We start from the raw sequence: 25661 nt of genomic DNA on the forward strand, positions 1-25661 counted from the left end.
TGCATAATGCTTAACCTTAATTATGTATAAAAACTCTAAATATACAATTATTTTAATTACATAAAGATTAGTCACCATGGTATGAATTAACATGTATCAAGCCAAAAAGAAAATCTACAAATAGTATCTGAAGCAGAAACCAATTGGGCATATTTATTAACTTCAATGTACTAAAATTAGAAGTTAAAAACCAGACAAGTAAAGAAAAAATAAATCTATCCATTTTGAATTTTTAAAAAAGAACACCTTTCTAAATAACTTTTCAGTTAAATAAGAAACCAAAGATAAATTTAGCAATAAATAACAACTGCAGAGTAAAACCCCTAGGATGTCATCAGATATCGTGGGAGAGGGCATCATATAGCATTAAATCCTTTTGTTAGAAATCAAAACACTAAAGAAATAAGCTTTTGATACATGATGGTATTAAAAGATAGGAAACCTCAAAGATACTAGAAAGAATAAAGATGAAAGAAAAAAACAATGATATAGAAAACAAAAAGTACAGTTTATAAGTAAAATCAAAATCTGATTTTTTGAAAAGAATAATAAAACAGACAATTCCTCAGCTAAATCTCAATGCTGAGGACCAGTATACTATAAAATACTTATTAATTTTTTTATTTAGTAACTCTACAATTTAATATGACAGATTTTTAATTTCTGTGTATGCTCATTTTGCTAAACAAAAATCACTAATTTTGGCATGATAAACTAATCATATATTAACAGAAAGATACTTGTCCTTTTTTTTAAAAAAAAGCAATTCTATATTTATTTCAATCACACATCACACAATATGAATTGAAATAATTATAAATAATGAAAATAAAAAAGTTACCCATGAACTCCACCCAAGCCTACCTCACCAACACACAGTAATCATTTATCAGACTGGTGAACATCTTCCCAAGTGGTTTCTTTTCCTTTTTAAATGGCTTTTTAAAAGTTTTATTATGTAATATTTAAGATATAAGGGGGAAAACAGGAACATTGCAATGAACCCCTGTGTACCCATCACCCAACTTAGAAAATAAACATCACCAATACAGCTGAAACCCTAGATATGCTTGCCCCTCAGAAGTAACCTATCTTGCTCTCATGGATTCTTCAGAGTTTACTATAGGTACTACATGTGCCACATGTACACATACTCCTAAACAACAAATAACACTGCTTTGTATGTCTTAAAATTTTGTATGTTATATGTACTCTTCATCAAATTGCTTTTTTCCCCTTCAACAGTATGCTTGTGAGATCCAATCATGTTAGCAAAAATGTTTCATTAATTTTCACCATGTATAGAATTCAATAAGAATACTGAACAAATTATTCCCCTGATACATACCCAACAATGCTGTTAAAAGGGTTCTTCGAAAATTTCTTGTATGCCTAAGTGAGAGCTACCCAGGGTGCATATGTAGGAGAGAACTGCTGGGTCACCAGATGTGTACATCTTTAACTTTACAAGATACTGTCAAATCGTCTTCTAAATAGTACAAGAGTTCCTGATATCCTATAGTCTTACCAACACTTAGTTTTGCCTGACTTTAGTTTTTACCAATGTGAAAAGTATGAAAGAGTGTCTTATTTTTAATTTATTAAATTTGTACTAATGAGGCTGAAGATTTTTTCATGTTCAAGAGAAAACATTTGTGTTTCCTCTTCTGGAAATTCCTGGCTTCATTTTCTGATTAGAATGGCTCCACTAATTAAAAATCTCTGCTCAAATATTCCAGTGAAAGATTTCAGTGAAGTCTGGTTATCTGCAGTAGGCAGAAACTACTCATTAACCCTTTCTTTTCTATAATAGTCTTAACATGAAAATCAGTGTCTTGGGGTATAGAGTATTTAATACAATATCAGCACTCTTCCATGTTAAGTGCACCTTTGACATTAATCCTTTAACCTGCATTTCAAATTGTCACAAATGCAAACAGAATACTCTTATGTATGAATCTGACATCATGTGCATGTAATATTAGTGCATTTTTCCCAAGTTTAAACTAACAAATTAAAAAGCTGACCATAACTTCAGATCAACAAATCCTCAAAACAATTAAGAACAAATTCCTACATATCTTCAAAACAAATACAATCGCAAGGAGACAAAGTTGACACAAACTGAAAGGCAGTAAATATTTCCATCACAAATAGATAAATCTTGACAAGAGCATAAGTGTATAAGAAGGTAGTTGGAAATGCCAGAGGTACCACAATTCCAGAATCCACCAGACAGAAGGCCTCTGCAAGTCAGTTTTCTATTCTGAACAATGAGATGGACAATAACAACCACACACGTCACTGTGAAAAGTAAGCAAGATAATATGGGAGTGCTATACCCGTACCTAATTTAATTCTATATTATGGATAAAAAATGAAGCAGAGTAGTCAAGCACTTGTTCAAGTTCACAGTTAATAAATGACTCCAATACCCAAATTATTTACATTGCTCTGTAATAGTCACAGTACCTTTCCAATGTGGGTCTCTAATGATTGTCAAAGGAGATGGCTAAAGAAGAAAAATCTAAGATAGGAAAAGCATTCACACCTTTAAAAAAAAATTACAATGAACAGAAAAGAGATTACCTTAAATGATAACTTACTCATTTTCCTTTGTACTCACAAATATACTTTAGACATTTGCCATCTAAAGGTTGAAATAAACAAATTGCCAGCTTTAGGAATATATGGCATTTATAAAACCCAATTTACCAGTTAGAATCAATATAACAGACATTCTCTAGAAATCATTTTTAGATAAACAATCGATTTGACTAACTCTAGCTGACAGAATTCAAATGGGCAAATACTGGACAGAGGTTACCTACCTACTGCAGGTGCATCATATTCATCACCAAGCAGAATTTCTGGAGCAGAATATGCAAGAGATCCACAGCTTGTAGTGAGCTTCTTCCCTGGTTGAAATTTGTTGCTGAACCCAAAGTCTGTCAACTTTACAAGACCTTGTTTTTCAAAGAAGACTACATTCTCTGGTTTTAAGTCTCTGTGAACCACATGGAGTTTATGGCAATAAGATATAGCATGAACTATCTGCGCAAAGTACTTCTTGGCCAAGTCTTCGTTAAGACCCTCCTCATGTTTCATTATATAATCAAACATATCTCCTCCATCCCCAAGTTCTAAAATAAGATATAGTTTGGTCTGGGTGTCAATAACTTCATAAAGGCGGACAATGTTAGGATGCTGCACTAGTTTCATGCATCTCACTTCCTGGAAAAGATGACCGGTAGCTAGAGTGTCCAGTTTTGTCTTGTCAATAACTTTTACTGCCACCTTTTCACCTGTAAAGACATGCCTGGCAAGTTTAACCACAGCAAAATGACCTCGACCCAAGGTTTTATCCAGGTCATATAATCCAGCAATCTTTCCATCATACCCTCTCTTAAATCCTGCCATGCTGGTCCAACAGAAGAAAAAATATTTAGACAGTTTGAAATAGATCTTCTCATATAAGAATATCTGGCGAATACAAAAAAATCATTTTCAATGTCGTCATGGATATCTACAAAATAAGAGGAGAAACAAAATTAAGTTTCTGTGACTCTTCTTCACCTACTTTAAAATCTTTTTTTTTTTTTTTTTTTTTTTTTCATTTTAAGAGAAACTTGAAGAAAACAAATTGAGATATAAAATGAGTCAGGGTCATTCATAACAACCTATTTCTATATTTAGTTTATGTTATAAAGGCTGAGAATTTAAATAACATATTAAATTTTTACAAACTGAAAAAAAATTAATTGGAAGCAACTTTTTGGTGATGTCAGAAAAAAGAAAATTTTATAAGCATGTTTAAAAAACAAACATTTTCCAAAAGTAATTTTAATTAGTATCTTAAAAAAATAAGGCAAGAGCTGACAAGGGAAAACACAAAGAACAAACATTTGGACAGAAACCCAACAACTTTTCGGTTTCTCCAAGACCAACATTTCCTTTAAGTGCAAAAAACGTCCATTCTGTGAAGCTTTCTCCAATTCTCCCAGCTGGGATCACCTTCTCTCCTCAACATTTCCAGAGCACCCTGAGATACCTCCATCTTGTGTGGCTTATTCTACAGGTATTTGGGTACACTGTCTCCTCCATTCTAGCAGTAGAAGGTTCTTGGGGATTTTCTATTCTAAGGCTCTACTTTTTCTTCTACTTTCCCCCAAACACCTAGTACAGTGCTCACAAATAGCATGTAATCAAAACTGTTTTATTAAATTTTGAAATGCAACTTTTTCCAAAAGGTTTAGGAGGTAATTGTTTGCTCTTGGATCACTACTGTCTAGGATAAGCACCTGGCACATAGTAGGTACTTAACACATAGTAAACATATTAACATTGACTTTTTGAACTTAATAAATTTTTTGAGGAGGTTCTAGGTATGTGGTAGTAGGTACTTAATAAATGTTTGCTAATTTACTGGTACTTATCAATTATGCTGATTTTTAATGATCGTTTTCCAACTCTCAATCACAACCCACCACAACGTGATGATATTCCAAGAGTAAACAGGCATGCATTCTTAGAGATGATTTAAGTCTTAGACCATTAGGTTTTTAAGAACCACATTTCATACTGTACTTAAAATTTTCAACTTTTATAATGAATGAATATAAATGACACTGACTCAGAAAAACAAACAAACATATAAAATTACACAAGTTTACAACGCAACTTTAAATCTCACAGGCTGAACCCTCACTTTTTTCTGACCATCATTTAATAGAACTGAGTAACAAAATCCAACGAGGAATATAGTAACCTCCTAAGGCTACCTCTGTCTCCTGTGAATCAATATCTATCCCTTTGGTGAAGTTTTTTCTAATGCTCTCAATATACAGTTTCACATTTTCAGTTACATATTAAGAGCATTAATTATTGAGTCCACTTAGATAAAACTAGCCCCCAAAAATGAAATTTGACATACAATAGGTAAGCTTTTTTAATTTTTAAAAACTGTTATTTATTTTTATTAGAGACCTGTTATGTTGCTCAGGCTGGTCTTGAACTCCTGGCCTCATGCAATTCTCCTGCCTTGGCCTCCCAAAGTGCAAGGATTACAGGCTTGAGCCACTATGCCTGGCCAGTCAGCACTGGTCTCATTTTTATAGCCAAGGCAATAGACTGTTCCAGGTACAAAATGACACTAACTACAAAAGCTAGGATTCATGCCTAATTCATAAATTTCAAAGCCCACACTCTTTATATACATTTGGCCCCTCTAATCAGTAATGCCCCATTTAGGATAATATAATCTTAAGAGTTAAAATACCAACTATAAAAGAAGCATAAAGTCATTATTACATTTATACCACTTCAGAAATGATCTGAATTACATATGACCTCACAAAATTTATACAAGTTCAACTATAAGTTTAAAAAGTCACTGTTAACATGTTTACTAATAGTCTTTTGCTTTTTAGTAATTATTATAATAATAAATAGCACTATACTACCATTTACTGAATGAGTATTACACATCAGTCACATACCAAATGCTTCACATCATCCTATTCAATCCTCACAATTTCCCTCAGAGACAGCAATTTTTAGCCCCATTTTGAGGCACAGTAACTTGGCCTAGGCTACATGGCCAGTATGTAAAAGAGCTGGATTGAAACCCAGGTCTGCCTGACACCAAAGTCTGTGCTTTAAAACTCTATACTAACTGTGCCTGCAAATTGATTTCAGAACCAAAACTAAACTATTAATCCTGCTATTAAGATTTTCAAACTTTTAAGATTTTTAAATAAGAAACCAATACAATGCCTAGGTGTCGGGGAGGGGGGAAGCAAATTTCTTCTATATGTATATTATCCCTGTCATCTGAGCTAATAATTTTAATGACAGGATTAACAAGACAATCCAAATCAAAAAACCTTGCTTTATTCGGACAGTAGTTCCCCAAAAAAACCTTTAATTTGAGTATATTTAATTTTCAAATATAAAAACTCTAGGGGGACAGGAAACTATCTTTAAATATTTAGCTTCAATTAATTACAAGGGCAACAATTATGCTTAAAATTCTACCCAAGTCTGTCTATGTTTCTATTCCATAAGCTTTCAAATGCCGCTTTAGCTTTCAAAACACATTCCTTCAGGATGCCCCCAAGTTATGTAACTTTGTTCTTTTCATCTATCATTTTAGTTAGATGTGTTCCTGGAAAGTGACATATAAATCAGATTTTATAAATGAATCTGATTTTTAAAAATAAAACTGTTTTATTACAAAAACACATGAAAACGTTTCTTTTTCAGAGCCTCACACACCCAGAGATAACTACTATTAAACCGTGATGTGGCCGGGCGCAGCAGCTCACGCCTGGGATCCCAGCACTTTGGGAGGCCGAGGCAGGCGGATCACAAGGTCAAGAAATCAAGACCATCCTGGCCAACACAGTGAAACCCCGTCTCTACTAAAAATACAAAAAAATTAGCCGGGCGAGGTGGCACGCGCCTGTGGTTCCAGCTACTCGGGAGGCTAAGGCGGAAGAATTGCTTGAACCCAGGAGGCGGAGGTTGCAGTGAGCCGAGACTGCGCCAATGCACTCCAGTCTGGTGACCCATTTCAAAAAAAAAAACCTTGATATTTCTCTTCCCAAACCTGTGCCAACAAGAGGGCACAGTGAAATAACTTCTAATCTATAGCAAGCTCATGGAAAAGAATCTGATTGGTCTCTTCACAATGACAGTACTTTATAGTGAAACATTCACTCATACTATCAAATAATTCAGTTTTGTATGAGCACCCCTTTTCCAGAGTCTATGAAACCACAATTAAATTGTAAGCTAAGAACAGGACATTACGATTAACTGAAAGTTGAGACAAAAAATATCCTTGTTAGTGAACATGTTTTTAAATACTAATCTACTGTCTAATCCTACTATCAAGTACATTTTGATTAAGAGTACAAAGTAACTAAATCGTTTTTTTGATCTTTAAGGATCTTTCAGTTCCCAAAAGTCATTCTGAACATCAATGCCGAATGTTAAAATGTGGCTTATGTAAAGTAAAGGTGAATTTGTACTGTCTCCAAGACATACCCTGCAAACTGCATACTGAATAATCCTTGTTATCACAGTGTTTTCTTAGTTGCTTCTTTTTCCTAAAAGAAAATACAGAAAAAGATTTACGTTTAGTTCTATTTGTTTGAATTTTGCTTAAAATCAAAATATATACTCTAAAGCTGGATCTAGACAAATGTATAAAAATAGTAAATTTGTTTTTAGTAACCCAGTCTCCCACTATTATCCTTCTGCCTTCTGGGAATTACAACTCCTTTAAGCAACCTTTGGTTAACAGGGATTTCAGGGTGAACAGAGATTTTTCCAGGTAGACAGGCCAGAAAAATTATTCCATTGGAAAGAAGAAATAATAATGAACAACAATACAACTGCCATTTTTTAAATGCCTCCTGGGTAACAGGCCCTAAACTCACATTTCACTGAATCCTCCCCATGAAACTGCATGGTAGGTACAATGAGGCTCGACTTGCCTAAGAAGCAGCAGTCTCTAGCTCCAATCATGCTCAGCCTGGAGTCAAAGCCACCCCATCTCTAGGAACCCCTACAGACTCATGAAACACTCAACTACAGCAGCCAAGGAGGCCAACCTTTACAACACACTGTCCTCTAGAAGGCAAGTAGAAATCACTTATGATGCCAGCATCAGGGATCACACAAAACACCTTCACCATCAGAGGCCTGCCACTTGATAGTAACAAAGAAACTATCACCACAAACAAAAAGGATGTGAGCAAATTACTTACATACAACTTTGTGGCAGAATGAGGGAATACTAGCCAAGGTAGACTTGCAGGTCTTTCCATGAAAATGAACTATTACATGAATAGCAGAAAGGCCTACACGTTCACATTACATCAACATAATTTACACTATACACTAAGGGTGAGAGGTGTTCAGGTAAAGTTACAATGCACTTGGAAGAAAAGGAATGCAAGGGAATGGGGGAAACAAGATAAGAAAGGTGAAAGGAGGAGGAAAGGTGGTTGACCTCTGGAATTGAAAGCAAGTATCCTACCAGGAATGAGGGAACAAGGAGCAACAGTTCTGCAGTACACACAGGGCTGACAAAGCCATGGGCACAGGCCCTTATCTATTGACAGATGAAGTCTGGGATGCCTACCTGACTGGTCCTTCAGCTCCAAGAGGGATATGGTAGCTCCTTCCACTATCCTTGCATGCAGGGGCTTTTTCCAACAGCCCGTTTCATCCCTAGTCTCTGTGGCAAAGCGGCGTGGTAGTACAGTGATAAGTACTGGTTCTAAAGACCAAGGACTGCATTTGAATCCCCGCTCACCAATCACTAGCCAAGAAACTCAGTAAGTTACCTTGACCTCTCTGTATGGTCAGTTTCTTCATTAGAAAATATTAGAATAAGAATACAATCTCATAGGATGCAGTGAGGATCAAATGAGCTGATATAGCTAAAGAGTTTAGAATAGTACCTGGCACAGAATAAGGATTCTGTAAATACCAGCCGCCACCACCACCATCATTGTTAGTGATGTTTCTGTCATCCAAGCAGCAATTCCTTCAGTTGTTTACCCTACTTCAAGAGAATGAATTTACCAAACTATTATCTCTCTTTTGCTTTCATAAGAGAGAACAATTCAGAAACTGAACTGTTGTTCAATTTCCTAAAATAAATTAAATTGAAAATGAGTGCTGTAAGATGTAGGAAATAATGTCTCTAGTTAGGCATCAAAGTCTGGGGTTTATCAATAAAACATCTCATAAAATCTAAGTATTTGCTTTTAAAATATTAAGATAATTTCCTATCAAATTTAGTCTTACAAAAAGGATTTAATACTCCTTTACCTTTTTTCACATCAAATATATTCTTATAGAAAATCTCAAAAACTATTATGAAAAAAAAAATCTGTTTAGTTCAAGAGAAAAATACAATTAGAATATAAAGATTGGCAAAAAACGGGGTGGGGGAATTCTGAAAAAAACATCCGATCTTTTAAGATAGCATCTGTTCACATTTTGGTATACATTCTTCCTAATCATTTTCTATTTATAATATATGCCCAGACACAATTTAAAAAAAAAAATAAAATGGGATAATACTTAGGGGCTTGGGGGATGTCAGAGTAAAAACAGATTTGTGGCCATGCACGGTGGCTCACACCTGCAATTCCAGCACTTTCAGAGGCTGAGGCAGATGGATTTTGAGATGAGGAGTTTGAGGCCAGCCTGACCAATATGGTAAAACCCCTTCTCTACCAAAAATCCAAAAACTACCCGGGCGTGGTGGTGTGTGCTTGTACTCCCAACTACTTGGGAGGCTGAGGCAGAACCTGGGAGATAGAGGTTGCTGTAAGCCGAAATCATAGCACTGCACTTCAACCTTGGGGACAGAGCAATGGTCCATCTCAAACAAAAAAAAGAAAAAAAAAAAAAAAAAAGTAACTATTTTCACAATACTTCTCTCCAAAGAGCAAGTTGGAAAAGTTAATACAAGTTCACTTTAGAAACTTTAGTAATTACAAAAAAGCACAAAAAAAGAAAATAAAAATCACCTATAATCTTATCTAGGATGATTTCTCTTCAAGTCTGAGTGTACATCCTTTATACTTATGGTTCTTTACAAAGCTAAGATTTTGGACATGAAATTTGATCATTACTTTTTCCTCTACTTTATAAAGCGAACATTTTCCCATGCACTAAATTCTTCTAAATCAGTATTTTTAATGACTATATAGCTAAGATAACATGTTTTTAAACAGCAACCACTAAAACAGGCCATTCTAAAGCAACCTTCTTATTTAGCACAGGTACTAGGCTGGACCTAAATGAAACAGGCCAACTTGCCAAGAGTGCTCATAATATAAAAACTTGTGTCTGAGAAACAAGCACCATTAAGTGTCGCAAGAATATACTGATGTTCTCCCACTAAAGAGAACAGAAGCAACTGAAGCATGTGGGTGTGGCTGGAGAAGAGGAAGGAAGTGTGGGTGGCCCTACACACGTTTTGCAAGCTGCTGAAAACAGTTGTAGAACCAGCTTCTGCTAAACCTACTATCAATTTGGAATTCACCCTGTTATTCCTGTTAAAACTCACTTTTAGCGTTTCATCAACATCATCACCATTGCAGTCTCATCTGTACATCAAACAAATGCCTCTTCCTCACACCTCTTAGAAAGGGGTAGGGACAAAAGAGTATGCTAAACAAAGGCAGCTCTGCTCGGATACCACTCTGAACCAATCCATGGCATGAGAAAGTACAGGAGTTGAACAAAAAGGGCTGTGTACAAAAATTCTACTACTTCTACAGTTTATCTATAGTAATACACATTTTGTTTAGAGTGTAAGTTTTCCTCCAAAATCAGACAACCAATATTCCTCTCCAACATACTAACTGCTTAAAAAAAAAAAAAAAAAAAAAAAAAAAACTATGCCAGTATCTCCATCTCATACAGACGACCAAAAGCTGAGTTTTTACAAAGTTACACTAAAACTGCATTTAAGCTTCTTATACATAGAAATTATCTGGTATCTTTTACAAATACCAAAAACGAAAACTGTAATCTTTACTCCTGAGAAATAGCAGACTAAACTGTATATCTATAGAAACGCCAACATAAGTAGAGGAACCAACACTCTCTCAATGATATTACCAACCTAATCTTACTGCTAAAATTTTAAAAATGGTACAGGCTTAAAGGAAGACAGTAAACTAAGTCTTCCAGGAATAACCTTTAAGTCAAGCAAATAAACACAACCCTGTCATGCAGTCACCACTGCTGTTTTCTTTATTCAAAGTAAATAGTATTTCTGCCAGGTGTAGTGGCTCACACCTGTAATCCCAGCACTCTGGGAAGCCAAGGCAGGTGCATCACTTGAGGTCAGGAGTTTGAGACCAGCCTGGCCAACACGGTAAAGCACCATCTCTATTAAAAATACAAAAATTAGCCAGGCGTGGTGGCACGGGCCTGTAGTCCCAGCTACTTGGGAGGCTGAGGCAGGAGAATCGTTTGACCCCAGGGGGTGGAGGTTGCAGTGAGTCGAGATCACACCACTGCACTCCAGCCTGGGCAACAGAGCGAGACTCAGTCTCAAAAAAAAAAAAAAAAAAAGTAAACAATATTTCACTTTTTAAGGATAGCAGGCCTCCTCTTAGGAGTCATTAATATAAGTTATACATCAAAAATGAGAACCATAAACAGGTCAATAGGTCCCAGGTTGTAGAAGAATTCAGAGTTTTTCACTGGATTGGTTGAATATTACAATGTGGTTATGCAGTTATCAGTCTGCAATCACTAGATGAAATCAAGATGGGAACTACAAATTAAAAGATTAAAATCATTTATTATTAGAAATGTTCTTTTGGGCAATTAGTACTCCTAAGTCTCTAAGAAAGCATTTTCCAAGACAAGGTAACTGCCTACTAAAGTATGTTCTTCATTTTCATCAATGTTAATGGACTAGGGGCCGCTGAGGGACTAGGAATGTCATAATGAGAAGCCTGTTCCAGTTTCTTGAGGCAATGATTTGGTTGCCAACGCAGAATCCTTGAAGTACTGGTTTAAGTAATCTTTATTTCCTCTAGATAAAACAAACTATGGTCCAGCATATATCAAGGAATTTGAATGTATTCAGGAGTTAGGCAAATTATTAACTGATGTATAGTACCTAGTAATTTGTAGAGAGGAAGAGATTAACATCCACCCCACAAGACCTGGACCCGCAACATAGATAATAAGTTGAAATTCCTAAACAGATTCTGCCTTTTGTTAAAAAGCGATGAAAAATGCTAAGCATTTCATTATTTCTACCTATGGTTAAGTAGGACTTAAAAATTAGTATGGTGACAACTCCAGCACACATAACAAGTTATGACATAAACAAAAGCTGGGTGTGTAGAAGTTCCTCCAAAATAAATAAATCCAACCCACAATTACTTATTGTTCCCAGGAAAACAGAACATTAAGTTGGAAGTTATGGAAAATTTTTAAAAATACTCTAAATCTCCTCTGATCCAAAGCTTTTATTAACACTGTGAAAACTCATTTTAACTCCCTATCATCTTTTTTCCCTCCTGTTAGTATTTTCATAAAGACGGTCATTAAAAAATAGTCAAAAAAGAATCGAGAAACAGAAAAAAAACCTCATCAATAAACCAAAATACTGGTATCTAACATTTCACTGACTTTGACTCAAAGACAGGCTCATTCAGGGATTCTCTTACACTGGTGGGACTACAAGCAAGCTACCTTTTTGAAAAACAATTTGGCAATATGTGTACAGGCTGAGCATCCCAAAACTGAAAATATGAAATCCAAAATGCTCCAAAATCTGAAACTTCTAGTGCCGACAAGACACCGCAAGTAAAATACCCTCATATGACCAATAACAGTTCTATTAGTTTTTGAGAGGAAACGCAGTCAGAACTTTGTTTCATGCACAAAATTATTAAAAATAGGGTATAAAATTATAGGTGTAAATGAAACAGAAATTAATTTCAGGTTTAGACTTGGGTCTCATCATTAAATATATGCAAATGTTACAAAATCTGACAAAATCCGAAACACTTCTGGTGCTAAGCATTTTAGACAAGAGATACTCGACCTGCCTCTAGAGCCTTAAAATAAAATCCTTGGCAATAATTTAACTACTAGATTCATGTCTCGAAGAAAGATGTGGACAAATATTTATATTCAACAATGTTCAGTGATATTTGTACGTGCAAAAAAAAAAATCAAATAATCTAAAGTTCTACAATAAGGAAATGGTTAAATAAAACACAATATATCCAATGTTAACAGTATGCCACTGTATTTTGAGGCTATTTCATTTCATGGGGAAGTCTCACGACATAATGTTAAGTAAAAAAATATGGTGGCATACTGTTAACATTGGGTTAACAGACAGAGCCTCACTATGTCGCCCAGGCTGGAGTGTAGCCCAGGTTTTGGCTCACTGCAACCTTTCTGCCTCCTGGGTTCAAGCAATTGAACCCTGCCTAAACCTCCCGAGTAGCTGGGATTAAAGGTACATACCACCATGCCCAGCTAATTTTTGTATTTTTGTTAGCAGAGACAGGGTTTTGCCATATTGGCCAAGCTGGTCTCGAACTCCTGACCTCAAGTGATTCACCTGCCTTGGCCTCCCAAAGTTCTGGGATTAACAAGGCGTGAGCCACCACACCCGGCCTGTCCCAGTCTTTTTTAAAAAGGCATATAATCTGTATGAATGTATATATTTTAAAAACCTAAAATGTTAAATTAATAAGATTAAAGGATATTTTTTCTCTTTATGCTTTTCTGCTCTTTAAATTTTTGACAGTGAATATGTGCTGCTTTAATAGTCCAGGAAAGGCAGAGGCTACTAAAATTTTGACTTTCTGTACATAATTATTCATTCCATTTACTTTTCCATTAAGAGATCTATGAAATACATCAATTTTTCCGAAAATACACTGTGTACTATACTAACTAATGCCTATTTTTTGTAATGTTAATAAACAAGACATGTTCAACGAAATATTTACTTCCTCTGAGAAGTAAATATTTCACACTTATAACCACAGCACTTTGGGGGACTGAAGCAAGCTAATCGCTAGAGCTCACGAGTCCAAGCTGCAGTGAGCTGAGATCAGTCACTGCACTCCATCCTGGGGGACAAAGCGAGACACTATCTCAAAAAAAAGAGAAAAAAAAAACAAACAAATTTTAAAAAGAAAGGTATGCAACTGCTTCACTCTGAATAACAGAAACATTAAATTATTTTCATTAACAAATAATTTGAGCCTTAACTATACAGGACACAACATAGTCCCTGTCCATTCGAATCTTAAAAGTGATTTAAGAAAATAGGATCTACAGTGCAGCAAACCACCACGGCACACGTATGTCTATGTAACAAACCTGCACATTCTCTACATGTATCCCAAAACTTAAAGTAAAATAATAAAAAAAAAAAAAGCAAAAATAGGATGCACATATAAAATGAAAAATAATTATACAAGTGAGTCCAGGTGAGGTATGTCAGAGGTATGCAGAGAATATTACATAAGGGCAGGCTCACCAAGGACAAGGGGAGCCCACAGACCAGAGCTTATCCTTCAACAGGCGTAGAGAGGAACGCCATTCCTGAAAGTGGGGTAAACAAGAAACAAAGTAAGAGTGCCCACAGCTGGCTGGCTTAGGAAAGAGAAATGCGTTTGGGTGAAGTGATTACTCGGGGTAGAAGTGAGATAAATTCAGTAAACTTAAGAGAGGTAGCTGATTCTGAAGAATACCTAATGGCTCATCATTTGAGCAACTGTGCTGGACAAAACGAATGGAAAACTGGCCATACTAAATAATTCACCAAATAACTATGTTTGAATTATACTTAAGTTTAATCAAAGTGTCATTAAAGAATTAAAAATGCACAATAAAGAGCTTCTCTTCAAAGATGCTCAATGCAAGAGGAAAATTCTTTACGTATTAACATGAAAGCAACATAGAAAACTTATCAGAGAACTTAAACAAAATTTTGGAAGTTCATTGTTCACTACAAACTTCCATAAACACTAAATTTTTGTTATGACTTAATAGCTCTCTCTCATTATTATCCATATATATACTACTAAAAATCTGCTAACCTAAACAGGTTTATACAGAAATGAGTAAAGCAAAACCACAGATTTTTCTTACATTATCTTATTTCTAATTTTTAAAATGTCTTTTGCTGCCACAGTTGCCCAATAGAATTCCAGTTTTGTTTGAATGCAGGTCTCAAAATGTAGAAACAGATTTTAATTACTAGGAGTCTCTGTACGTACTGCATTTTTTACATTTATTATATCATTTATTTCCTCAAGAGTGATAACCATTTTACAAATGAAAGGGCAGGGCCAATGAGGTTAAGAACTCACTTTGTCCAGGACCTACACCAGTTAAGAGTTGCCTGGATTGGATTCTAGCCTTCACTGACCCCTGGTCCTTGCATTTTTTTCCCTTAAACAATATGAAGCTTTTACCTACTCCTAATTCACAGAAAAACAAAGGCAGTAAAATTAATCTATTTTGACATTTTTGGTGTTCCTCCAATTCTGATATCCTATGCAAGTTACCCGCTGCAGGTGTCTTCAGGGGAAGAAACTCCCTAGGGCCACTAAAGGCTCATCTAATAAACATTATGAACAAATAATTCCATTTAAAACTTTTTGAAATGTTCAAAAACTGCATCTTAAGTTGAGAAAGGAAGTTACAGGATAATAGCCATTCATAAAACAGGCTGAGGTAATATTGGTCATCTAAAAATGGTCATCTTGAAAATAACTTCGCACAATTGTATGCATACAATTTTGTGACAGCAAGACTCCTCCCCAGCCAACACCAAGTAAATAATTCAGGTAAAATTTAAGCAGATTTTATTTTCTCCTTAAAAACATTATCCTTTATCCTTTCCCAAACTAATTTTGGTGTACTTTGCAAATTATATTCTTTCCATTTGTGAAAAAATTTTCCTCACAAGAAGATTAGCAAATACTCAGAAAATAGAAAGGCAAAGGACAAAACAAAGCCCTGAAACTGTAGTCTGAATACTCTCAATCCAAATTTCTTTAGTACCATTCATAATACTTTATGCCAATTAAGAGGGAAGTGTTTAACATGCAACAAATAAGGTAAAATAGAAAGCTAAACTTGATCTACATATACACTGTAGAAAGATTCAATTAAGCTAACGAGCATATCCTTCACCTCACCAACTTATCATATTTGTGTGGTGAGGATATTAAGGATCTACTCTTTCAGCAATTTAAAGATGTACAATACATTATTGTTGACTATGATCACCAGGCAGTGCAACAAATCACAAAAACTTACTTCTTTTTAAGTTACACACCAATTAAATATTTTAACAGTTTCTGAAAAAAATGTAATCACTCTGTTTTTGTCCACTGTGAAATAAAAAGGCTGTATAATATTATGGCTATTTCAAAAAGAGATCCATGAATACATAGTATACTCTAGCCTAATAATCCATCTATGAGTATTTGTTAGCATATTATCCTAAATCTAAAATGAACTTTATATGAAAGTCATAGAGTAAAACTTATATTAAAATATCTATAATATAATGTCTGTAATATAGGAGAAGCAACATAGCTAGGTATTAAAACAAATTTGATTATTATTCCCCTAGCTATGCAATAGAGTAAAAGACAATATAATAACCTAAGTGTGTGTGTGTACATACGGCGGTGAGGGGACATCAGAGAAGGAGCTAGGATAACAGTCCTAAGATTCCACATTTCAAAGTACCACAGAGTAAATTTTTCTTATTATCTTCACCACAGAGGTACACTTTAGGAATGATCAAAATTCATTCATTCAGCAAATATGCAGAATGGTATGACAGCACAGTGGAAAGAGTACTACAGGATCTACAGCCCAACAAGTTACTCAACTTCTACGAACAGGCATGTCTTGATAAAACAAAGATAATCACCACCTCGGACAGTTATTGTGAAAGCTAAATGGGATAATATATATTAGCAGGGTGTGAGTAGAATACAAATCCCCTAAGGATTCTATCCCCCTAACTTCAGAATTGGCCTCCCTCCTACAAGGTTACAGTATTAGAGAGAGGCTGTATATATAGTTCTCCATTTCATTTTCTTATTAGTAACCTCATCTCCAGTTGGCCCAACAAACTGGCCCCTAAACACCTGTACTGGATACTAGGAAGGTCCGTGTCTCAAGTTGTTCACATACAGTCTCTTATGAGAACAGACATGCAAAAAGAGGTATTCTTTTCCCCTAAATCTGCCTTGCGGAATACCACAGATGGCATTCTGGAGACATAAAAATTTTTGTGTATTTGAGCTAAGAATTGAAATTGGCAATGGAAGGGAAGAGGCTTTTCAGCTAAGAGACCCGAGGAAGTTTGGTGTGACTCAGACAATATATGCAGGAGGTAGGAGACAAGGTCAGGCAGGTAGGTAAGAGCCAGATACCCAAAGGGTCTTGTAGTCCATAAAATTAATCAGTTTCTACTTCTTAAGTCTAGGCTAGCCCTTACCCATGCTCTAGGGTCCAGCTTAAAGGATGACTTGCTGACCATCCCCTTCCCCTCCTCAAATCCCTGCACATACTAGCTCCCTATACCCACTCACAGCACCGTGTCCTTTGGCATTATGACCCTTATCACAACTGTGGGGTCATATAATTATTTGTGTGACTGTGTGATTAATAATCTGTGTCCCTCGCTAAACTAAATGATAGGCTCAGTTCAGGTAAGGACCATGTTCATTTCATTCAGCTCTGTATCCAGGGCCTGCCAAGTATACAGATACAATTTATTAAATGAACAAATGAAGGCCAGCATAAAGAGCCAAAGAAAAATCCTGAGCAGGATAACAGCAATCAGAGACGACGGTTTAACAAATTACTCTAGCAGCAAAGGGAAGAACAGACTGAAAGAGCAAGAATAGAGAGCTAGAAGACAAGTAAGAAGACAACTGAAAACATCTCCAGGTAAATGACTACTTAGACTTAAAAATGAGGGCAGCTGGTACACAGACAGTGATGATAAGGATGTTGTGGAGGAGACACATTTTGGAAGTAGAATCCAAGAACTCAATGCACAGGAGGCTAAGCAAAGAGAGCAATCTAGAATGACTCCAGTGGAGAATGGTAGCCAGTGATGCTGTTCTCTCAGACTGGACTTTCAGGACAGGAGCATCTACAACATGCTAGCAGAGAGTGGATTTCCTTCTAGTTCTATTATTGTTTGACTGGAAAAACAATTCAAATTCAACCCAGCTTTATTAGAAAGGGTGTGGTTTCTATAACAGGCAGATAAAATCAACAAACTAAAGATTAGATTTTTTAAGCGTCTTCATCAAGGCACTTCTTGGTACAAACTATGTACCAGGTATTACTTGGGTCTGATAACGTAGAGATCAAAGAAGTAGTCTCTGCCTTCAAAGAGCTGACAGTCTTGTGGGTTTAAGAAACGTTGTAAACAACTAAGACATTGAGGTCCAGTGAGGCTGTGATTTGACCATTATGTTGTGTAATCCAGGCTCCTGGGGCATTCTGTCATAACCTACGTTAAACGGCCCAGGCAAATATGTAGTCAAGAGGGTATGTGTTTAGATATATAGACAGACCTAATCTTGCTTTGGGCCTGAAGATACTCCAAAACTTAAAAACATGTCAAATGAACAACTAATGCCCTCTGAATTTGAAGTAACTGCTGAGTAGCTACATGGCAGCAGACTAGGGGGCATAATAGCAAAAGGAAAGGTAAAGAGACCTGATTTGCCATGGAAGAGCCTAACTGAGCAGAGGCCAAATGCTGAGGATGCCAAAGCAGACTCTCAGGAGGCTCTGGAAGTGACAGCAGAGAAATAAATGTTCAGAGAGGGCAAAGCAGGAATCCTCTTTAGACAGGTTTCTCTCCTGCCACCAGCAAGAAATGGTTTCCCATAGGACACAGAGCCACAACCCAAAGCAGATGTGCAGAAAAGCAGATGAGGATCAATGATATATCTCTGGATTATCCAGAGCAGACAACACACTTCCAGTGCTCAGTCACGAGGTCGTTAAATCTGAGGAATTTTATACCAGCTCTTCCCAATGTTAAAACAAAACACAAGCACCGCACCAAAAACCTTCTCCTCCATTCCCCAAAGCAACTGCCCCATTTCTCTCCTTCCTTTTCAAAGGCTTTAAGCAAAGAACAGCTGCACTGTCTCGGCCTTCTCCACTCCCTTTCACCTACTTGGATTTACGTTCTTTTCCCACCACTTGACCTTGTCTCTTCTCACCCTCCCTGAACCTTCTGAGTCTTTTCCCTTTTTCTCTGCCTGGGAATTCTTATCCTTCAAGACCAGTTTAACCATCACCTCCTCTGTGAAGCATTTCCATGTCAGACTGTTCACTGCCGCCATCCCTGTGCTTCTGCAAGCTTTTCCCCTATGCCTTACCACAGTTCATCTGTACTCTTACTAGTTTTTCCTTGGTGTTTCCCAATAGCTTCTAGACAACTAAAGTCAGGAACTGATTTTTATTCACCTTTTTACTGCTGCCCTCCCTCTACCCTAGGGCCCTCAAAAGAGACACAAAAACGTTCCATCAATAAATGATCAAAGGTTAAGTTTATCTTCAGAACTGCTAGGATCCAGTCAACTTTTCCACCTAAGTCGATCTAAGTTTACCTGCACATACATACACACTTGGAAATACCTAAATTCTGAATAACAGTTTTCTTACTAAAGTATCTTGGCTGTAAACACTCTTTCTTTTGGTTGTTAAGCAAACGACTGGGATGCAGTTAAATTAAGTACATAGTTTCTCATCTACGTTTAATTCTGGCCTATGGAAAGTTCATTTATACCCTTTTCTTCCTGGGCAGTGTAAAGAGCTCTCAGGATTAGACAATCTGCTACAGGGAAGAAATCATGTCTTCTTTATACCAGTGCTTAGAACCATGGCTGTTCAGTATCTCCAGAAATAAATATTTTTCTATTTAGTTTCACTTTCTATATGAGTAAAGTACTCACAGTAAAGTTTAGATGAACAGTATTTCCTGTGACCAGTATAAATATCATGAAAGCCCTTCAATTTTAATAAGGACATTTAAAAGCTTTTCTTTTAGGATTATGTGATTAAATCTAAACTATAAAGTCCCAAGCTACACTTCTGGTCTGGAAAAATAAAAGTTAGTACAACTTTTGAGTTCTAGCATGTTTTAAACTAATGGATCTTATTGCAATAATACAGAAAAATTTACTCAGAATTATAGTTTTTAAAAAAAGGGGCGAGACTAATTTTTGTGCACATAACAAACAATTAAAAACTGATTATACAAATTTAAAAAAAAATTGAAAGGTGGCACTGAAAGCTTCCTGCCTGAAAAGCCTTGAAGATGAGAGTATTACAAAAAGTTAGCACCATACACTTGATTTTCTACACTGCTTCAATATGTGTCCTTGGGAATGTCATGTAATTTCTCTCATTTCTAGTTCTGTAAAATAGGAATGTCACCTGTTCTCACAGGGACAAGGACACATATAATCACATTAAAAAAATTGGTATTTGGTGTTCTTTAAAAAAAGAAACTTGTCTAATTAGTATGCTTTAATCATCACTTGTACAGTACATTCCTCTTCAGGAATCCAAGTCCAAGAGAAATATTTAAGCAGACGTTGAGGGCAGATTTCCTTAAGGGAATTATTCTATAAATCTGGAAAGCAATATAATGAGATTATAAATTAACAAACTGATTACATAAGCCTTGACAACCGGGGCTTTAAAGTACACTGCTATACATATTCTGATAAGTTAAAGACTGGTTTGGGACATAGTGCTCCAACCCCACACAAGGAACCCAAACTGAGGCATTTCATGTTTGATAGGAATTCGGTGGACATTCAACAGTATGCCCAACACTTGCAAGCCACCCTTCACCTTAAAACCTGACAACATGTTTAACGCATTAAGTTAACTTTACCACTGCTGCTAAGACTTTGAGAATGCACATAATTACAGGGAAGTGGGGGGGAGTAACATGACAGTTTGAAAGGTCCCATATCCTCAAACCTCTACAGATTTAGGAACTCCACTGCTAAATTCTTCCCAAATCCTGAAACTGGCTATGAAGCTGCTGGATTGTATGTGATCCAACTGTTAGAAATAGCACAGCTCTAAGAACCCCGAAGATAAAAGGTTGCCACTTTCCTGCAACCCAAGTCCAAGTAAGACGCAGGAAGGTTCCTGTAAAATGGTCCGGAAAGAGATCAACAGGCGATGACTGTGGAAAAGAACGTAGGTTTCCCAGTCTCCCAGTCCGAAAAATTCCAGCTCTCCCTCGGGAATGGCATTGCTCCTCCTTCCTTACCCCGTTGCCCTTTCTCTACAGACAACAACATCCCCACTCTATTGTAAAGCAGTTGGACCGAGGAACCCCTTTGCTGCAGCCAGATTTTTACAGTCGTCGGAAAGGGGAAAACGCATTCAAAGAACACACACCCAACCGGGCGCCCCGGGCGCCCCGGGCGCGGGGTGCCGCACTCGGCCCGCTCCGGGGCGGGGCGCGGAGATGCGGGCGCCTTCCGAGGTGCCGCAATCCCGCCGCGGCCGCAAGGGCAGGGCCTCCGGGCGCCCGCGGCCGCCGCCGCAGTGACTGCTCCCTCCGGGCCCCGTCGCCGCCCCGCCGCCAGGCCGCGCCGCGAGGTCCGGACCACCGCAGCCCGGGCCCCACGTCCTCCCGGGCCGCGCGCTGCGGCCAGCGCCGAAAGCGCAACTTACTTTCCGCCTGCGGCGAGCGCCCCGGCCCGGGAGCCCAGTCCGGCAACGGCGGAGGCTACTGAGGTAGCGGAGGCCGGCCGCGCAGCCTGCCCGCAACCGCAGCGCCCCGCCGCGCCCCGCGCTCGCCCCTACCTTAGCCGGCAGGCGGGCGTCCGTCCGCAGCGGCCGCGGCGCCGACAACTCCCTCCCGGCCGCCGAAACCCCGCACCCAGCGCTAATCATAATACCGAGCGGGGCTGCCGGCCGCGGGGAGGGGGTACGGGCGAGCTGCGCCTGCGCGGGCTGCGCGTCACTGTGACGTCAGCCCTGGGGCGGGGCCGCGGGAAGGGCAGGGCGGGGCGCTGCGCACCTGCGGTCGGCGCGCGGGCTGCTGGAGGGCATCCTGTCGGCATTCTGACCCGGGCTGGTCGGTACTGCGGCGGCTGGCGGGACAAAGCGGGCGAGGTGCCCAAGGAGGATGGAGGACGAGGGAGGAGGAAGCACCAGGGACACGGAACAATGGCCGGGAAAAGTAGCGCGAGCTGTCGGGGGAAATCGGCGAGAAGGGACCGCGTCTGTACAGGACTGCGTCTTGGTGGCTGGGGGCAGGGAGCCGCACACGCTTTACTCCTTGGTTCCCTCCCAGGTTTAAACAAGGATTAAAAAAAAATTTTTTTTCATGTATATATACATACATACACATAAGTATATACATATATATACATAATATTTTTTTCTCTGTAGTTTATTCTCCCTGGGAATCTAATTTGAAAACATTATGTTGATTTTGTTATTTAAGCAAAATTGGAAAAGCCCAACATCTGAATGTAGTCCTGGCCTTAAAGGTCAGCGGGAGACACAGCCCTGGGTAGGCAGCCTCTGGCAACAGCATGGAAAAGTAAACGGTCGTGGTGACATATCAAAGCATAGCAAGTCAGAGATTCAAAGCACGCCGGGCATTAACCATAGCCCTGGATGGTTCAGTGGTGTGGTCGCCAGGTCGGGTTGCTCCGGAAGAGAGCTTAGGGATGGCCGGAGAGGGTGGGAGGGGACTCCGGATTCCCACCCCTGGAAGCATGGCACCCAGTAGAGATCAGCTCTTCGGGGTTCCTGGAAGGGAGCACCAACAAGCCAGACGCCAGATTTCTCCAAGCTGCTTTTCCCCTTCTGCTCCCACGTTGTGTCCACCCTTCCCCAAGAAAGGACCCCTAGCAAAGGACACAAGCCTTCAGAAGAGCTGCTTAGATGCTGCAAGCTTGATTGAATTGACTGGAGTGCGAAGAGAAATCTAGAGGTTTTTAGCAAATCTCTGTTGACCTGCAAATGTCAAAAGCCTTTTCTTTCTGTTTCTGTGGCATCAACTTTGCATGTCGGAAGATGGTTGGGAAGCAGGAGTGGATTCTTGGGAGGTGCAAACAGTTTGATTCTCAGGGTAATACCATAGGGTTTTCTGATCGAGGGGAACTCCCAGTTACCCCTAATGCCCTTGCATCCGTTGGTGAAAGAGTACCAAGGAAAGTCTCAGATTAGGCCCCTGCGCCTTAGGCTGCCACCTGGGATCACTCTGACTTGAAAAGACCGCGAAAGAATCATCTCATTTTGACGTGGAAATCGTAACTGTAGCAGCATATTAAGCTTGAGACCCTAACTTGGATTTGTAGAATTTGTTACTTTGTTGCTAGAAAGCAGGAAGGTCATGTACCTTTCTTCTCAGGGAGATACCACTATTCAGGGAACTCTAGCCAACTAAAGGGAGAAAATACCACTGTAATGGTTTCCCAAAGGATTTCCAGTGGTCGAAGGCCTCCACCCCCCCCCCCCCCCGGGGTCTGTAGTCCCTGAGATATATCAATAACTACAGAATAATGACAATAATATATAAGCTCTTGAAAAATAGAGTATATTGCTGCCGTTTAGGTTTTGAATAAATTTTCTAAGGAAAACAAGGCATAAGAATAGCAAAACTAATGAAAAAGGAAAAAATAATAAATTGATTTAAATGAAGTTAGGTGGCTCCAACACTCTTCCAGAGAGGGATGCAGTACTGGCCACATGGTAAATCATTTATTCATCCCCAGTATTTCTTGGGTAGCGGAAGTGCTGCTGGCAAGAACGTGACCCATTTTTGGTTCCACACCATAAATGTGGTAACATGATCTGATTATGCTTGGGCAGTATTTAAAAATATTCAAGTACAAATTAATATATTATTACTCAACTTTCAATTTAAGCAAATGTGCTTACAGTTAATGAAGAAACCCCTTTTCCAATCTGCCCTGGGGCTTTCTCTAACACACTGCTTTTTTGATGTTGGGTCTTTTTATGGACCTGTAAGAAGCTTTAATTAGATGTACAGCATTCTACAAAACGACAAGATGAAGCATGCATGCTTGTATTACAGTCTCTGTGATTCAGATCTCAAAAATAACATAATGCCACCAGTTTAAGGAAGATGTTGTTTATTGGAAGGAAACCAGAGAGGTGCTACAAATTAGATTAAAATGTGAAAATTGAGCAGATTGATGAAAGAATTGTCATTTTCATCTTCAGACCTCCAAAAGCAGCGTATGTAACAAGCTTATCTTCTCTGGATATTGTTAGTTTTTGAAATTTATTTCAAAATTTAAAATAAATGTATTTAAAACGACAGACATTGAGTAGTCATATACAGTTCAATTTTGAATTGTGACATTTTATTTAATAACATTTCCTTTTACCTATTTAATTAGTTATTTTCCAACGTTTATACTTATGCATTTCTAGATCCTGGCTTCATCCCAGTAGGATCAAAATAATGCTTAATTGGAATGACCTAAGGGTTCCTCAAAGATTCCTTCACCCTCCTATTGGCATCAGTTAACATCTTCTACTATTTTATCTCAGATGTCAGTTAAGGTCCTGTGTGTGTGTGTGTGTGTGTGTGTGTGTGTGTGTGTGTGTTATTTTTGATAGTTGCAAACAAGAATTGGAAATGCCAGTCCTTACCTCTGCTTGTTTGCAAAATGAGAATGACAGTGATGATAATAATGCCTTTCTTATAAATTTGATGTAAAGCAGTGGTTCTCAAAGTGTGCTCCCTGGACTAGCAGCGTCAGCTTCTCCCAGGAACTGGATTGAAATGCAGATTTTCCAGTTCCACCTCAGACCTACTGAATCAGAAACTGATTTATCTGTTTTAAGACTTGCAGATGATTCTGAGACAGGTTAGAGTCTGAGAACCACTGTTGATGAGATTGAGTTTATAGAAAGTGTTAGAACCATCCCACTCATAATATCATACAGTTTTGTAATTTTATTGCAATATTTTCTCCCTTTGAATCTTAAACTCCGGGGGGACACGGATTGTATTTTATTCAAATTTCTATTCCTGCCACCTAGCCCTGAGGCTGCAAACAGGCAGTCCCAGGGCGTTTCACCCACAGACTCCTAGCATTGCTTTTCCCCACATAGGTTCTTCAAGAATTGAAATTAGTTGAGAACATTTTCAAATTAGGAGATTTAATACTTTTAACAGTTTTATTTAAGTATAATCTGTGTGCCATAAAATTCACCAGTAATATGTGGATAATTCAATGATTTTTAGTAAATTTATAAAGTTATGCCACCATCACCCTAATCCACTTTTGAAATATTTTCATCTGGGTTGGGAGAAGTGGCTCATCCTGTAATCCCAAAACTCTGGGAGGCAGAGTTGAGAGAATCACTTGAGGTCAGGAGTTCAAAACCAACTTGGGAGACACAGAGACCCCATCTTCACAAAAATAATGAAAAATATTAGTTGGGAGTGGTGGCATGCACCTTGGTCCCAGCTACTTGAGAAGCTAAAGTGGGAGGATCACCTGAGCCCAGGAGGGCAAGGCTGTAGTGAGCTGTAATCACACCACTGCATTCCAGCCTGGGCATCAGAGTGAGACCCTATCTCCAAAAAAAAATTTTTTTATCAATGCCAAAAGGCCTCTCCTGTGCACATGCAATCAATCTCACTCCAACTTCCAGCCCCCAACACATATGATCTGTTATTTTTCTCTATAGATTTGTGTTTTCTAGAAATATCATACAAATGGAATCATACCATATGCATTCTTTTGTATCTGACTTCTTTCATGTAGCATAACATTTTTCCATCTAGCATATATCAGTAGTTCATTCCTTTTTGTTCCTGAACAGTATTCCTTTATATGGATATATTAGATTTTTAAAATCCATTTAAATGATAAACATTTCATTTATTTCCAGATTTTTGCTATTATGGATACTGTTGCTTTGACTATTAAACTCTTAGTGGTGACATGTTTTCATTTCTCTTGGGTATATTGCTGAGTGGAATTTTTGGGTCATGCAATAACTCTATGCTTAACATTTTAAGAAACTGACAAATTATTTCTGAAATAACTGTA

The 25661-nt window shown here is 38.1% G+C and overlaps 1 protein-coding gene across 2 annotated transcripts in view; it reads right to left on the reverse strand.

The window, feature by feature from the left end:
* SNRK (SNF related kinase) overlaps positions 1-21582 on the reverse strand; it is a 70919-nt gene extending 49337 nt beyond the window's left edge. Inside the window, exons 1-3 of one of the 2 annotated variants that reach the window (XM_032298116.1) lie at positions 21418-21554; positions 7051-7112; positions 2832-3526 (exon numbers count right to left, since the gene is read on the reverse strand). In XM_032298116.1, coding sequence (XP_032154007.1) covers positions 2832-3420 — 589 coding nt within the window. In that variant the 5' untranslated portion in view covers positions 3421-3526; positions 7051-7112; positions 21418-21554. Of the gene's footprint in view, positions 1-2831; positions 3527-7050; positions 7113-21417 lie in introns of both variants that reach the window. The other variant, XM_032298117.1, reaches the window with a different exon arrangement.
* Between the last annotated feature and the right edge of the window lie 4079 nt (positions 21583-25661).

Source organism: Sapajus apella, unplaced genomic scaffold (assembly GCF_009761245.1).
Source record: "Sapajus apella isolate SASKATOON/1434 unplaced genomic scaffold, GSC_monkey_1.0 scaffold38, whole genome shotgun sequence".
Lineage (NCBI taxonomy): Eukaryota > Metazoa > Chordata > Mammalia > Primates > Cebidae > Sapajus > Sapajus apella.